Here is a 13,170-nt window from a genome sequence, read left to right on the forward strand (position 1 = left end):
AGCAGAAGTGACGGCGGAGCCGTGTGCTGCTCAGGACTGACCAGCACAGGTAGGAAAAAAGTGCAGCTGAGCCCCTGCTCCTCTGGCTGGGCTCATCCTGAGGCTCATTTCATGTTTGTAAAATGCTTGGAGACCCCCACATAGATGCACTGCATAGAAATGCAAAATATATTTTGACTTATTTGGTTGGCACCTTGGGCTGAGATTTTTAAAGCTGTGTCAAAAGGCCAACTTCCATTAAAATGAATGGGATTTAGAGGGCTCCAAATCTTTTATGACAACTTTGTAACATGCCTATCTACCCCTTTTTGCAAATCTCAGCCATAGTTTGGAAGATCAGCCAAAGAACATAAGAGCATAAAAAGTGCCATGCTTGGTCAGCCCCATGGTCCATCTAGCTCAGTATCCTGTCCCGAACAGTGGCAGAGGTGGATGCTATAGAGGGAGAGTTTTGAACTGGTTATTTGGACCCATTTCATTGTCACTTTCTGCAACTTCATTGGTGTCGAAGGTCACGTGACATCACTTCCTGATGTGATACCACTTCCTGTGAGGTCTTTGAATATGGCTCGCCAGCCCACTGGGTGATAAAAAGTTTGTGATCTGGCCCCACATTCAAAAAGGTTGGACACCCCTGATCTAAATAAATCCCTTTCTGGTAACACTTCAAATAGTGATGAATCTGCTGAACAATAACAAGACAGAAGACATGCAAAATACACTACTGTTTTATGGTTTCAGACTAGAGAATAGCAGCTCAGCCAGAACACCTGACTGCCATCACTATGAAACTTACTTGATAATTACAGCTTTAAAAAAAGACAAAAGTTTTCTGCCCTCATGCTGAAAGAGGAAAGTTTGAAAATGTAATCCAAGTGCATACTGAGGCCCCCCAAAAAAGTGCACACAATTTTTTCATGGGATCATGGTTTTCAAATCAGTGTAATAATTTTTTTAATGTTTTCAGTTTGCAATAGTAGGTTAAAAAACAAATCACAGGTGCACAAGGTGACTGAGCTAAGGTTTCTAGATCATCATGTGTGAGGTCAGGCATAGCTTGGTTTAAGAGTAATACACAGGCAATGCATAGGCAATGCATAGGTGGGGGGCACATGCACCCCCAGATTTCTGTGCTGACAGCAAGGTGCAGGCCCGGAGCCAGTGCCCAGCAGCAGCAGGGGCAGTGGCACAAAGTTGTGCCCCCCTACTGTGAACACTTAAACGTCATCTATGGAGTAACAGAAGATATATAAATAGCAGAGATATTTTTTAGCATACTGTACATGGTCTAATGCACAGCTGACTTAAATTTGCAGCACCAGTTTCTTTTCACTAGTGGAAACTGACCTACTGCAAGGCCTAGAATAGATCTTTGCTCAAGCAAATGGCATTTCTATGGTAGCTTATGTATAGTTCTGTCTTATATTCTTGTTACGTCCTAACTATTTATTGCATCTCTTGAATAGGAGACATAGTAATCACTTTAATAAGTCAAGAATTTCAGATACTGTCTACCTGAAATTCTGTAGACACTGAGGATGGTGGGTGCTTCAATATATTTATGAGTAGATCCACTGACTTATCTGTGTCTACACACTCCTATATGTATTTGCAGAATTTGAGCCCTATATCTAGTATACCAGCACCCTCTGATGTTTGAATTCTCTATTTTAGATTTCACTGCCTTGATCAGCCTCGATAACATAGTCTTTTTGGGGGTTCTATTTCAGGCTAACAGCAAGTAACAACCGACTGGTTTGTGGAGAACATGATCTTTTTTATTTGTTTACATGCAACATATGAGCTAGCTCAGGGGTAGGCAACCCCTGGCATGGATGCCAGTGCAGGGCATGCAAAGGCATTTTCCTTGGCACATGCATCTTGGGGAGGACAGTGGGGAAGGGGTTGGGGCTGCACTGCCACAAGGATTAGGCCCCTTACAGCTCCCGCGCCACCCCACCACCCCCCAAGTATACCAGCATCTTACAAGTTGAGGTTGTGGGTGTTTTTAGCACTCAGCCCAAAAATGTTGCCAACCCCCAAGCTAACCCATTTTATTCTTTTTCCAAGCAATAAATACACAAAGTCTGGGAGGGCAGACATTGTTCAAAAAAAAATTATTCTTGTATTTTTAAGATCCTCACCTTTGCAACTCCAGCACGATGAGCACCTTGCGATTCCATGTAGGCTAGGTACTTGTTGAACTCCCTGAATTCACCCATTGAAGGCCTAAAAGTCATAATTTTGCAGCTTGGGTTTGGAGGACTGTCTGTGACTGCAGCAGCCATCGTGGTTCAATATCAGTCTTGCTAATAAATAAATAAATAAATAAATACAATTGTTAATAATGATAATAATAATGATAATGATAATAATAAATGCCAATTAAAAAAATAACATCTTTCATTTAAAATATTTTTTCAAAATATGCCTCTGCCTAGTAGGAATGAATTCTTTTCAAGTATTCTCTCATATACTGGAATAAAAGAGCGCTGCAACCCAAATATTAGAAACATTTTCTTCCCACTCATTTAATTGAATTCTTCAGACTTCACCCAAGATAATGAAAACCGTCACAAGCAACAGCTGCATAGTCTAGATCATACTTGTTTGTTTATATACAAACAGAATTTCTAAACTTAAGCCTTTAATATTATACTAGCATTTGTTTGAGCAGGTTCATCTCCAGTTCACTGCAATTTCCTCTATCCAAGTATTTACAGTATGTGATTCCAGTCATCACAGTTATCTGTGCAACACTGCTGTCTTATAAGGAAGGATCAGTGTTCACATTTTACACAGGGGAATTGAAGCACAGAAAAATTAAGTGATCTGTCCCATTTCACACCAGAAATATTGTAATTTACCTGAATCCAAGATCACTTCTGATTTCAGATCCCCTGAGTAATTAGATTTGATGCGTGGAAAACTTACACAATTTATAATTTTCCATGTATAGAATCAAATCAATGTAGGATCACCTTAAATTGGTCCCTCCTGCCACTGTAGTGAAGAAAGATGCAGCAGGGTGGCAGCAGTGGGCAAGGGGAAAGAAGCAGGGAAGTCGACTGGCCTGACCCCTGCAATTGGCCCCTTGCCACCCATCTCCCTTCCCCACAAAAAACTGTCCACACACACTTTTCCCCACCAGCCATTTGGCCCCCTGGTTCCTTTGCGTCTCCCGACACCCTCCAGTGCCTGCACCCCACTGCCATTTGCTCTCCCCACCTTGCTTTCCCTCAGTGACAGCCCTGGCTCTGGCCCTGACTGGTCAGGTAGCAGCAGTTGCAGCAGCAGCTCCAATCCCAGGTCAGAGGCAGAGCTGCTGCCTGGCTGGAAGGAACCAAAGCCACTCCATGTCCCAGGGACCAAAGCCACTTCGTGTCCCAGGCTGGGACAGTGTTGAAGCTGGAGCCACAAACGAGGGTAAGCCGCAATAAGGGGAAAGCAGCAGCTGCAGCTGAGACTCCAACCGCGAGACCAGGTTGGGGCTGAACTCAGAGCTGCAGCACTCACCTGCCCCCTACCTCCCCCGATGTTGAAGGGGGGAGGAGGGGGGCGGAGACGGATGGACACGACTTCTGCCTTGGATTCAAGTAAACACAGTACACAACAAGGTCAAGAACCCAGATTTCCTGTCACCCATTCCATTATTTTAACTAAAGGATTTTTTTTTCCCTCATTTTTCTCTCTTTTTTTTTAAACAGGTCTGAAAGTATATGATAAGTGTAGAGAAAAAAAGTCCTGCCCTTTCCCTATACCAAATATTATAAGTTGCTATCATTAGATTTGATGGAAAACAACACCAGTTATTCTTGTCTCAGAAATTCAGTACTCATGAAACAAAATGAACATTTGCATGATTTTTAGGTTATTTCTGCTGCTGAAATATAAAATGCAAATGCTGCAATCCAATCTTAGAGTACTACAGAACCTATCTCTAGCACAGAGCCTGAATGGGTCTCACATTTATAGAGCCATAGGTTCTACATTTGTAACTACTGTATATTGCATACCCCACAGCAGAACTTACTAATTCAGCCTTTAATTCACTTAGTAAATTTGCTTTACACTGCCTTAAAGGTATTGGACAGGAAAAAAAACATTGCAAGTAATACCAATTCAATGTATGGCACTGTTTCACTTTTGCACTTTCTCGGTTATGATTTTGCAATTACATAGTATTTTAATAAAGTGTTGTTCATCAATTATTGTCTCAGAAAAAAAACAAAAACATCATCAACAAATACCAGACACACAATATTAATACTAGGTCAAAATGAAACGTTTGCTCAGTCATGGAAGAGAAAATTAAACCTTATTCACATATTAAAACATCATTGTTCAATGTATTTGTATTTCAGAACACGCAATACTAAATGTGTGAGTGTACTATTATATCATGATCTCAGAGGGGAAAAAATAGAACATTAAAAAAGTGATTACCATTAACAAATTAATCTAACATTGTGGGCAGCAGCTATGAGGCGACTATCAGATAATTTCACGTGCAGATGCACCCACTGCACATTAAGGCAGAGCAATAAACTCCAGCACACATCACACCAGAGTCAACTGTTCCCAGGTGAAGCATTTACACATGCACCTAAGACTGCAGTGCTCTGAGCCAGGGCAGAGCAGCCCTGGGCTGGCAGGGGGCACTGGGGACCGGCCCCAGGTTCCAAGTGGCAGCAGGTGTATCAAACAAGTGTGGCAAACATGGAGTCTCTACTCTCAAACAATGAAAATCCCTATGCAGTTTTCTCATAGAAAATATCCAGTAAACAGAGTTGCCCCGTGTTGTGAATGTGAAAAAGCTACATCTGAAAGTCACACTGGGAGCTCTAAAAATCTACCATTGCTAGGAAAGGATATCCCCAAAAAGTCATAACAATGGGAATGCAAGTAAGAGTGTTATATACAGATTATAAATATCTCTGACAACATACTTCCTAAATTCTGGGGGAAGGCCCTGTCCAATGTTCCCTCTAAGGAGTAGCGGTCCGTGAGAGCACCGCCTTGGTCTGGCATGGGACGCTTACCGAAGAGAGCCGAGGGCTGCAAGCCGAGGCCTGGAGGCTGGGGGCCAGAGGCTGAAGGCGAGAGCCAAGAGGCCGGAGCCGGCTCTGGGGAAGTGCTCCACTCCCCCGCATCAGGGCCAAGGAGTGGAGCACTTCCCTGGAGCCGGCGGAGCCTGTACCAGCCCCCAGGCCCGGCCTTGCCTCACCTTGGGGAGCAGCCGCTGCCTGCCCCAGTGAGGCTCTGCTGGCTCCAGGACACTACTCAGCGACCCGGCCCCAACACCACATGCCTCCTCACTCCCCAAGGCCATGCAGGGGAGCAGAGCAGTGTCCTGGAGCTGGCGGAGCCTCACTCAGGGCAGGCAGCGGCTCCTCCCCAAGGTGAGGCAAGGCAGGGGTGGAGGCTGGGGCAGGGGGCTGGCGCAGGCTCCGCCGGCTCTGGGGAAGTGCTCCACTCCCTGGCCCTGATGCGGGGGAGCAGAGCACTTCCCTGGAGCCGGCAGAGCCCGCACCAGGCTCCCACCCCCACCTCGCCTAGGAGCTGACCTTCAGCTCCTCTCCTGGTACGCAGCCTTGAAAAGGCTGTGCATGGCCACACTTTTAGTTGTGTGCAGTCATGCACACGCGCACCTTAGAGGGAACCTTGTTACCGTCTTCAGGATCCCATTTGGAAACAAACAACAACCAAAATACATAAGGAGAGAGAGAGAGAGAGAGAGAAAATAAATGAAGCTTTGGGGAAGTCAGGCTCAGCTTTGGCTAGGGAGTCCCTAGCCAAGACCGCCATAGGACTGAGCAGTAGCTTGGATAGATCACCACAGGATTGGGCCAGTTTATGTCTAGTCACAGTCAATGGGAATTGCTCCTGCCCCTTTGTCCCTTCTTAGGAGCCAAAACATAAAAAGTACTACATAACATTAGCCATACAGAGCCTTACATTAGCCTACAGAGCCACAATCACTGTGCTGAGAATGAAAGTGTAAAACAAAACTCACATTTCAATAACTGACACCCGACCAATATTTATCAAGGGTTAGAATACTGTAAAAACAGCTTTTATCAGGTAAGTTGAAGACAAGGTCTCTTTAACCTCAGTTTAAGAACATTCTAATGCTACTTCTAATTTTCATGTGGTGCAAACTCTAGTGAGGAGCCGGTTATTCATCTTTGCGGCTGGCTAGCTCATGCATTTAATGTTTTAATCTTTACCAAGTGGTTTGAGTGCATCTCCCCCTCACTTTCAGAAACTGCTTCAAAGTTCACTCTCTGAAAAGAAAGGAAACTGATACTCAAGCCTCAGCTAGTAAGCTGAAGTCAATTAAATCAAAAAAGGTGCAACAGACAAGAATATTTAATTCTTTCCAAAACAAAATCATTTCAAGGAGGAAATTGAAGCTAGAATCAAACACTTGAGGTTGTAGCTTATTACGAGCAAATAGTCTAGCACTTGCAGTTGTTTACTACTGCTAAAATGAAAAACTTCTCAAAACTTGATATGAGCATATACCATGCAGATTGGTGATTTTACAGTTTGTATCCTTCCAGTCTACAAATTACCCCCAGGGTTAGCAACACATCTACTGACAAACTTTCATATCAAATTTATTTTAAACTTTGTCCTCATTCTTCAATATTCAGTGCGACTTGGTGAGTGTAAGCAAGGAAACTGATTTTTTCTCTTTATTCTGATACTATCTTATTCTTTCCCAGGTAGATTCACAGTAGTAAGCAGGGATCCAGGTCTTCTATTTCCCACAGGAACATGGGGGGGGGGGGGGGGAAAAACAGATTTTCCCTTTTAACCAAGACAAATTTGGTTTTTCATTTCAACAGAGAAATACATGGGTTTTCCACTTTTGCAAAGAGCTCTCTACAGACTGGGAAAGTTCCAGCCTGCAGGGGTTGAAGGGAGCAGGAAGAGGGTGGTCAGGCAGCAGGCATCATGTGCATGTGCATGTTTACACACGCACACAGCTGCCAGGCAGCCTAGAGGGGAGGGGGGTTTAAGGCCCCCATAAGGAGGGAGTTGGGCAGTGCTGAGGGTGTGACCACTGCTGCTGCCCAATGTGTGTGGTGCACGGGGTTTGGGGCCCAGGTCAGGAAGGCGCAGCCACAGGGAGCAGGAAGTAGGATGGAGCCATGGGCTGCTCGTCCAGGGGGTGGGGCTGGCTCCCTGCCACTGTGTACACTCCCAGGGATGCATAGGGGCATGTGCCCCCCAGATTTTTGCAAGGGGCAGGCTGCCCACTGCGGGCTTGGAGCTTCACACCCTGCTGACGTCCTCCTGGGGTTTCCACAGCTCAGTGGGCAGGACATGGCGCAGCTGGGCACAATGGGGCAGTGTGGGGAAGTACCTTGCCGCTTCGAGCCCTGAGCCACCCTGGTGAAGCGCATGGAATTCTCCCCCTCGCTGCTGCAGGCAGGGGGCACCTTGCCAAGATGGCACAAAGCTCCTAGCAGAAGCAAGAAGCTTCCCCACCTGGCCCTGCTCCACCTTGCCATTCCGTGTTCCACCCACTGGGCCATGGAGGCCCCAGGGGGAGGTCAACAGGGTGGTGAGCACAGGCCTGTAGATGCCTCCCCTCCCCTCCCCCCACCAATGGGCTCCACTCTGGCCATGCTGCCTGACAGGAATGGGGAGCCAAGCTCTGCTTCGCTGAAGCAGCAGCCACCTCCCACAGATGCACTGCTGCTGGGGGTAGGGGGCTGCAGATCCAGGTCTATGGCCCCATAGCCCTGGCAGCTGGGGATCCCCTCTGGCAGGGCTACTGAGTAGGGGGTGCTTTGGCTTGGTAGTAAGGGACCTGGACCTGCATCCCAGTGAGCGAAGGGGACAGGGGAAGCTCTGATATTCTATGATAAAAAAAACAAAGTCAAATACCAAAATGTATAGGCACTTAGAATTTATTTTACTATTACCCAATTGCCTATCAAGAATGACCCGGGGGGGGAGGCGCGGTGGAAGTGGGGGGCCGGAGCCCAGTGCCCTGTCTGCAGCTGCTCCCCTCTTCCCTCCTGCTGCTTGGGGTCCTGGTCCGGTCCACTCCTCCCCTCCCCGCTGCAGCAGAGGGGGAAGAGAGAAGCTGGCTCACCAAGGCCGGGGGGGGGGAGGGGGGAGCAGTGGGTACAGGCCAGCAGCGGCTGGGAGGAGTGGCCTCAGGGCTGATGCACCACGGGGTGGGGAGGAATGGGCCCAGGCCCAAGGGGGGCAAGCTTCTCCCCGCCCCGGGCTCACTTCGTCTACCCCAACTGCATTGGCCCTGGGCCCACTCCTCCCCTCCCTGCACCACCACCATTGTGTCAGCCCAGGTCCACCCTTTCCTCCCTGCCACCACAGCACACCCACTCCTCCCCCACCCCTGCATTGGGCCCACTCCTCCCCCCACCACACTGGCTCTGCAGGCAGCAACGACGGAAGAGGGGAGAGGCAGGCCGAGGCCAGATCAGGTGGCCTCCCCCTCCACTCCCCCCTGCAGCGTCCCAACTCTGCTTCCCCCCAACCATTGCTGCTGCCGCCATCTCCAAGGAGCAAAGCTAGCTCCAGTGGCCTCGCCCCCCCCCCCCCCCCCCCCGCTTCATCATTGCCACATGCAGGGAGCAGGGCAGGGGAGGCAAGGCCCACACTGCTGAGCTTGCCACCCCCATTCCATCTGCTCCGTTGCTGCTGCTTCCAGGGAGCAGGGCGGCAGGGGGCAAGGCCTCCGCAGCTGGCCTCGCCCCCCTGCTCCACCCTGTGTCCCCGCCATCATGGCGGCGCTCCACTGCATCGCTACCTCCTGTCTGAATGCTATATTCGCACTCTGATTGGGTGTTTCAGTCAGTCAATCAGAGCAATAAAGAGTTACAGACAGAGAAACAGATTAAGGCTTTTATAATATTAGAATAATGAATGAGGCACTGGTTGGCTTCCAAATTGCTTTACACACACACACACACACACGCGCGCACACACACACACACACACACACACACACACACACAGAGTGGCATTTCATTTTAATCATGACTTCTGGTTTTTAATCAGAATTTGCAATTGTGTATTAATCAGAGAATTTGCAATTTTTTAAACAGAAAAACCAGGATCCCTGGTAATAAGGCAGTTTGGTTTTAGGAGGATGGTAATATTTTGAGATGTTTACTTGTTTGTTTTCCTCTACCCATAACTATAAATTTACTGTAAAGGATACCGTTTTACAATTTGGCATAAGAAAGGTGGTAAATGGTTCAGTACAAAATGGTTTACTTAAATTGTATTTGGGATGCTTACTCATGCATGAGTTAATAGCATATCTAACATTCATACTTATAATAGCTTGGTGTTCCATTGCCAGGTATGCAACTATACACATAACAGAAGACAATTTCTAATTGCAAAAAAAAAATCACATTCATTTCACAGAAAAAAAAGGAAATGAAAGCAGCTGTTTTGCACTGACTTTTTACACTCTGTTCAATACTCAGAGCTTTCAGAGGCCCAGGGAGAGCTGCTTTATAAAAGATTCTCTTGGTCACCTGAAAAAGAAACTTTTAATGTCTAAGTATTTTCTCACTTTGCTGGCCAGATAAATACAGTCAAAGGATGGACATGGGTATCTCTACAGACCAGAGACTTACTATCCAATTTTTTTTGTCCTTCACTAGGGCTAGGTACAGATATTGGGTGGGGGACATCACGGGGAGGTTAAATCGGATCACAATGGCTGCAGGTAAGTCAGGATGGGAAAGAGTGGGAGAAGCTGAGGGTCCAGCAAGCTGCAGAGGATCAGGGGTCCACCAGGGAATGGGAGGCAGAGGCAACCCACTGGTGTGGTGCCCCCTCTCCCCACAAACCTACACCCTCATCCCTCCCACCCCTCCCCCTACCAGGGCTTACTTGCTCAGCTCCAACAACAGCAAATGCTGATAAATTAGCTGTACCCAGAGCAGCTTGTAGGAGGGGGTTGAAGTGACTGGCTTGACTAGGGTGGCGGGGGATGGAAAAGGGATGCAAAGGGTAAGAGGGCAAAAGATAGCCCAGTGTGGGGGGTGGTATTCAAAAGAGCAGCCTGGGGCTGGGTTTTCCCAGGTCTGGGGTTTTGCACAGAAAGTGTACAGAAGTTCCATGCACTTTAACTTTGGTTTAACTTTAACTTTGGTTTAACCCAAATTGAATAAGTTTGATGCTACATAGTTCCAGGTTCATCTTAAACTGGGTTCTGCAATTTTTAGACCAATTTGTGTGCATGGAACTTCTGTAGTTACAGGCTTAGACTGATTGCCAGTCACTAAGACCTAGTCTGCAAGAGTAAAGTTAACATGGGAATGAGCTAAGTTTAAATCGGGGAGCCATTTTGATCCCAATTTAACCTCCCCAAATGTCTCTACTTAGCCTAAATAACTAGTGGGAGGGGGTGGAAATCAACACTGGATTTTGACAGGATGTTACCTCAGAATCAAAGAGGGTCTCCGGTTTGTCAAACACATGGACAGCATTTAAAATAAAATCAGCCGACTCATTTCAAATTTAAGATGTCTACATAAGACAGATGGAAAAACGGTCATAGAAGAAAAGATAATTTGTTACCTGTTGGACTTGATGTCTTCAAGTCCCCCTTTTACTTCTTCCTACCAAAAAGCAAAGACAAAAATATTAACTTTCCTGCTATTAAAAGCAGTTATATAGTACCACACATTTACACAAGGCCTCAAACTAGAGACAAAGAGCTTACAGTAAATCATCATGATGCAGCAAGCACTTAAGTACATGAGAAAATTTACTCATATGAGCATTTCATTTAGTCTGAAGTGTTTTCATAATCAACCTCACCACAAAACAATGGCAAAATGAAACATGGGACTCACTAATGATTGGGAGGTTTTGGAATGAACACTTAAGAGAAGAGGAAAAAGAGATGGGTGGATTTTTAGGTATTTGGGTGGGCAAAGTTTAAGGTAGTTGAGGTTTCTCTTCCATTCAGACAAGCAATAATATCTCTGACCACTAGTACACACAGCTTCAGTCTTAATTGGGAAAAAAAATTAATTGCCAGCTTTCACCTGCTGGAGACTAGAAACTAGTGAATAGCGACACAGGAAGTTCTTAAAGAGTGGCAGCAACACAGCTCTGACATCCAGCCTCTACCTGCTGGGTGACAGGTCAAAAGAATCAAATCCATGTCTGGTCTACTGGAGATAGTGCCAGCATGTGAACAGCAAAAGTTTATATTTAATACTAATTAATTATCTACATTCTAGCATAAAAAAAACTGAATTTAAAAAAAAGCTGTGTACAACTATACCACACACACACGCATGTTTATGCCTACCACAATATGCTCAGTGGTGGATATTGTTATTTATAAACCCTCACTGGCAGTCAGGTATCACTGGCAGTGGCCAGAGATCAAACAGGATATTTGACTTCTTTGTACACAATTGGGTTTCAAGTATTCAGACATTTTTTTAAATATATACACTTGTCTCATTTAACATTGCTTGCCTGTTGCCTGTAAAGAGCACAGAGCCACTCAAGTAAATTCCCCGTACCACCCAAAAATGAATATTCCTACTTTATTCAATATTCTGTACGGTTGACTTGAGGCTCTTTGACAGTTTAAGTGTGGAAGCTGCCCAAGGGTAGTTTTCTTTGTACAGAGTTCTTACAAACAGTTGAGAAAGCATTTTTTTTAAATCATATGGTTCCATTCCAGGCCAAACGTGAAACACCCAGCAGAACCAGTAATTTCAATGCAACATAAATAAATTTTATATTATCCCAAATTGTTTAGTATTTACATTCCTGTTTGTTAAAAGTTATTTAGCTTTACCTCATTCCAAAATAAATAAAGTTCTCATAGATCAGTTAACGTAGGGGTGTCAAAGTTACTCCTGGTCAGATCTGAACCCAGGGGACTCCTCCAAGTCCAGATCCAGGGGAGCAGACAGATACAGCAGGTCTGCATTGGGCAGCAGCAGAGGTCGGTTTCACATTTGGGCACTGCAGTGTGGGTCAGGTCTGCGTTAAGTTGGCAGCACAGGTACTGGGGCAGACAGTGGCACGGATCAGGTCCACAGCTTGGCTACCAGTGGTCACAGTCATCAAGATCTGGGGACCCCAAATTTTGTGACAAGCCACACCCACCCACTTATGGTAGCCCACTAGACTACTGAAGACTGGAGAGAATGGTTCTGGGGGCCAGATCCAACCTGTAGGGTGTATGTTGGACACCCGTAACTTACCAAATACACCATGATTCTTGTCTGTTCATCTGTTTAATAGATACTGCCCCAAGTCTTACTAATAAAGCTTCAGTTTCACAGTTTTTAATAAAACTGAGTTAAGGAGACCTGGAATTTCACACACACACATACACACACCCCCCGTTTGCCAGGTAAGAGGATTAATTTTTGTCTCAGCATGAATCAAACATGCAATTTCATCTAAATATACTTAGTAAATACAGCCACTATTTCAGCTAAATCCAAAATACTACTCCTACAAACAGCTGCAGTAACAGATCATTAAGCATCCAGAAGCCCCAAAATGCTAAAAATAAGGCTGTACGATATCACCTACATCTGCCCTCTGAGTGCGTGCATTATGCTATAGTCTTCACCTCTATAGTCTCATGCTATTTCTTGAATAAAATAAGCAGACCAAATCCTACAAGCACTTACACAGGAATAAAATTTACCCATGAGGTAGTCCAACTGCAGGGAGTAACTGTTCTCATTTGAATAAGTGTTTACAGAATCAGACCCAATATCAGTTTTTCCCTACAATATTTAATATGCATATATTAAACCTCATAGTATTAATACTTATGCAGTTACTATTTTTTTTTTAATTGCCCAATGCATGCGGGTTGACAGATTTAAATTCTGATAAAGGTCATGCCCTTGGCAAATTCAATTTTAGAAGAAGCTTTAAAGTGAATTGTAAGAAGTTCTGTAAAACCATAATGTGTATAACTTATTTCAGTAATTTTCTTAACACCCTCTCTGAACACAAACAGTGTAGCAGTGACCAAGCTTGTCTTGTACCCTACTTGGATTTAATCCTTGTCTTTGTATCCAGCATTGCCTCAGACAGGTTGGTCCCCTAACTAGCAAGTGTCTGGTTTCAAGTCCTGGGCCAATTAGCCTAGTTTCAACCTGCACCATACATATT

The 13,170-nt window shown here is 45.5% G+C and overlaps 1 protein-coding gene across 5 annotated transcripts in view; it reads right to left on the reverse strand.

Moving 5' to 3' along the window:
- Positions 1-13,170, reverse strand: part of KDM4C (lysine demethylase 4C) — a 490,147-nt gene that overhangs the window by 453,223 nt on the left and 23,754 nt on the right. For all 5 annotated transcript variants that reach the window (XM_006272325.4, XM_019478152.2, XM_059724744.1 and 2 more), the window contains exons 2-3: positions 10,585-10,625; positions 2,145-2,309 (exon numbers count right to left, since the gene is read on the reverse strand). In XM_006272325.4, coding sequence (XP_006272387.1) covers positions 2,145-2,288 — 144 coding nt within the window. In that variant the 5' untranslated portion in view covers positions 2,289-2,309; positions 10,585-10,625. The remainder of the gene's footprint in view (positions 1-2,144; positions 2,310-10,584; positions 10,626-13,170) is intronic.

The sequence above is a fragment of the Alligator mississippiensis genome, chromosome 3 (genome assembly GCF_030867095.1).
Source record: "Alligator mississippiensis isolate rAllMis1 chromosome 3, rAllMis1, whole genome shotgun sequence".
Lineage (NCBI taxonomy): Eukaryota > Metazoa > Chordata > Crocodylia > Alligatoridae > Alligator > Alligator mississippiensis.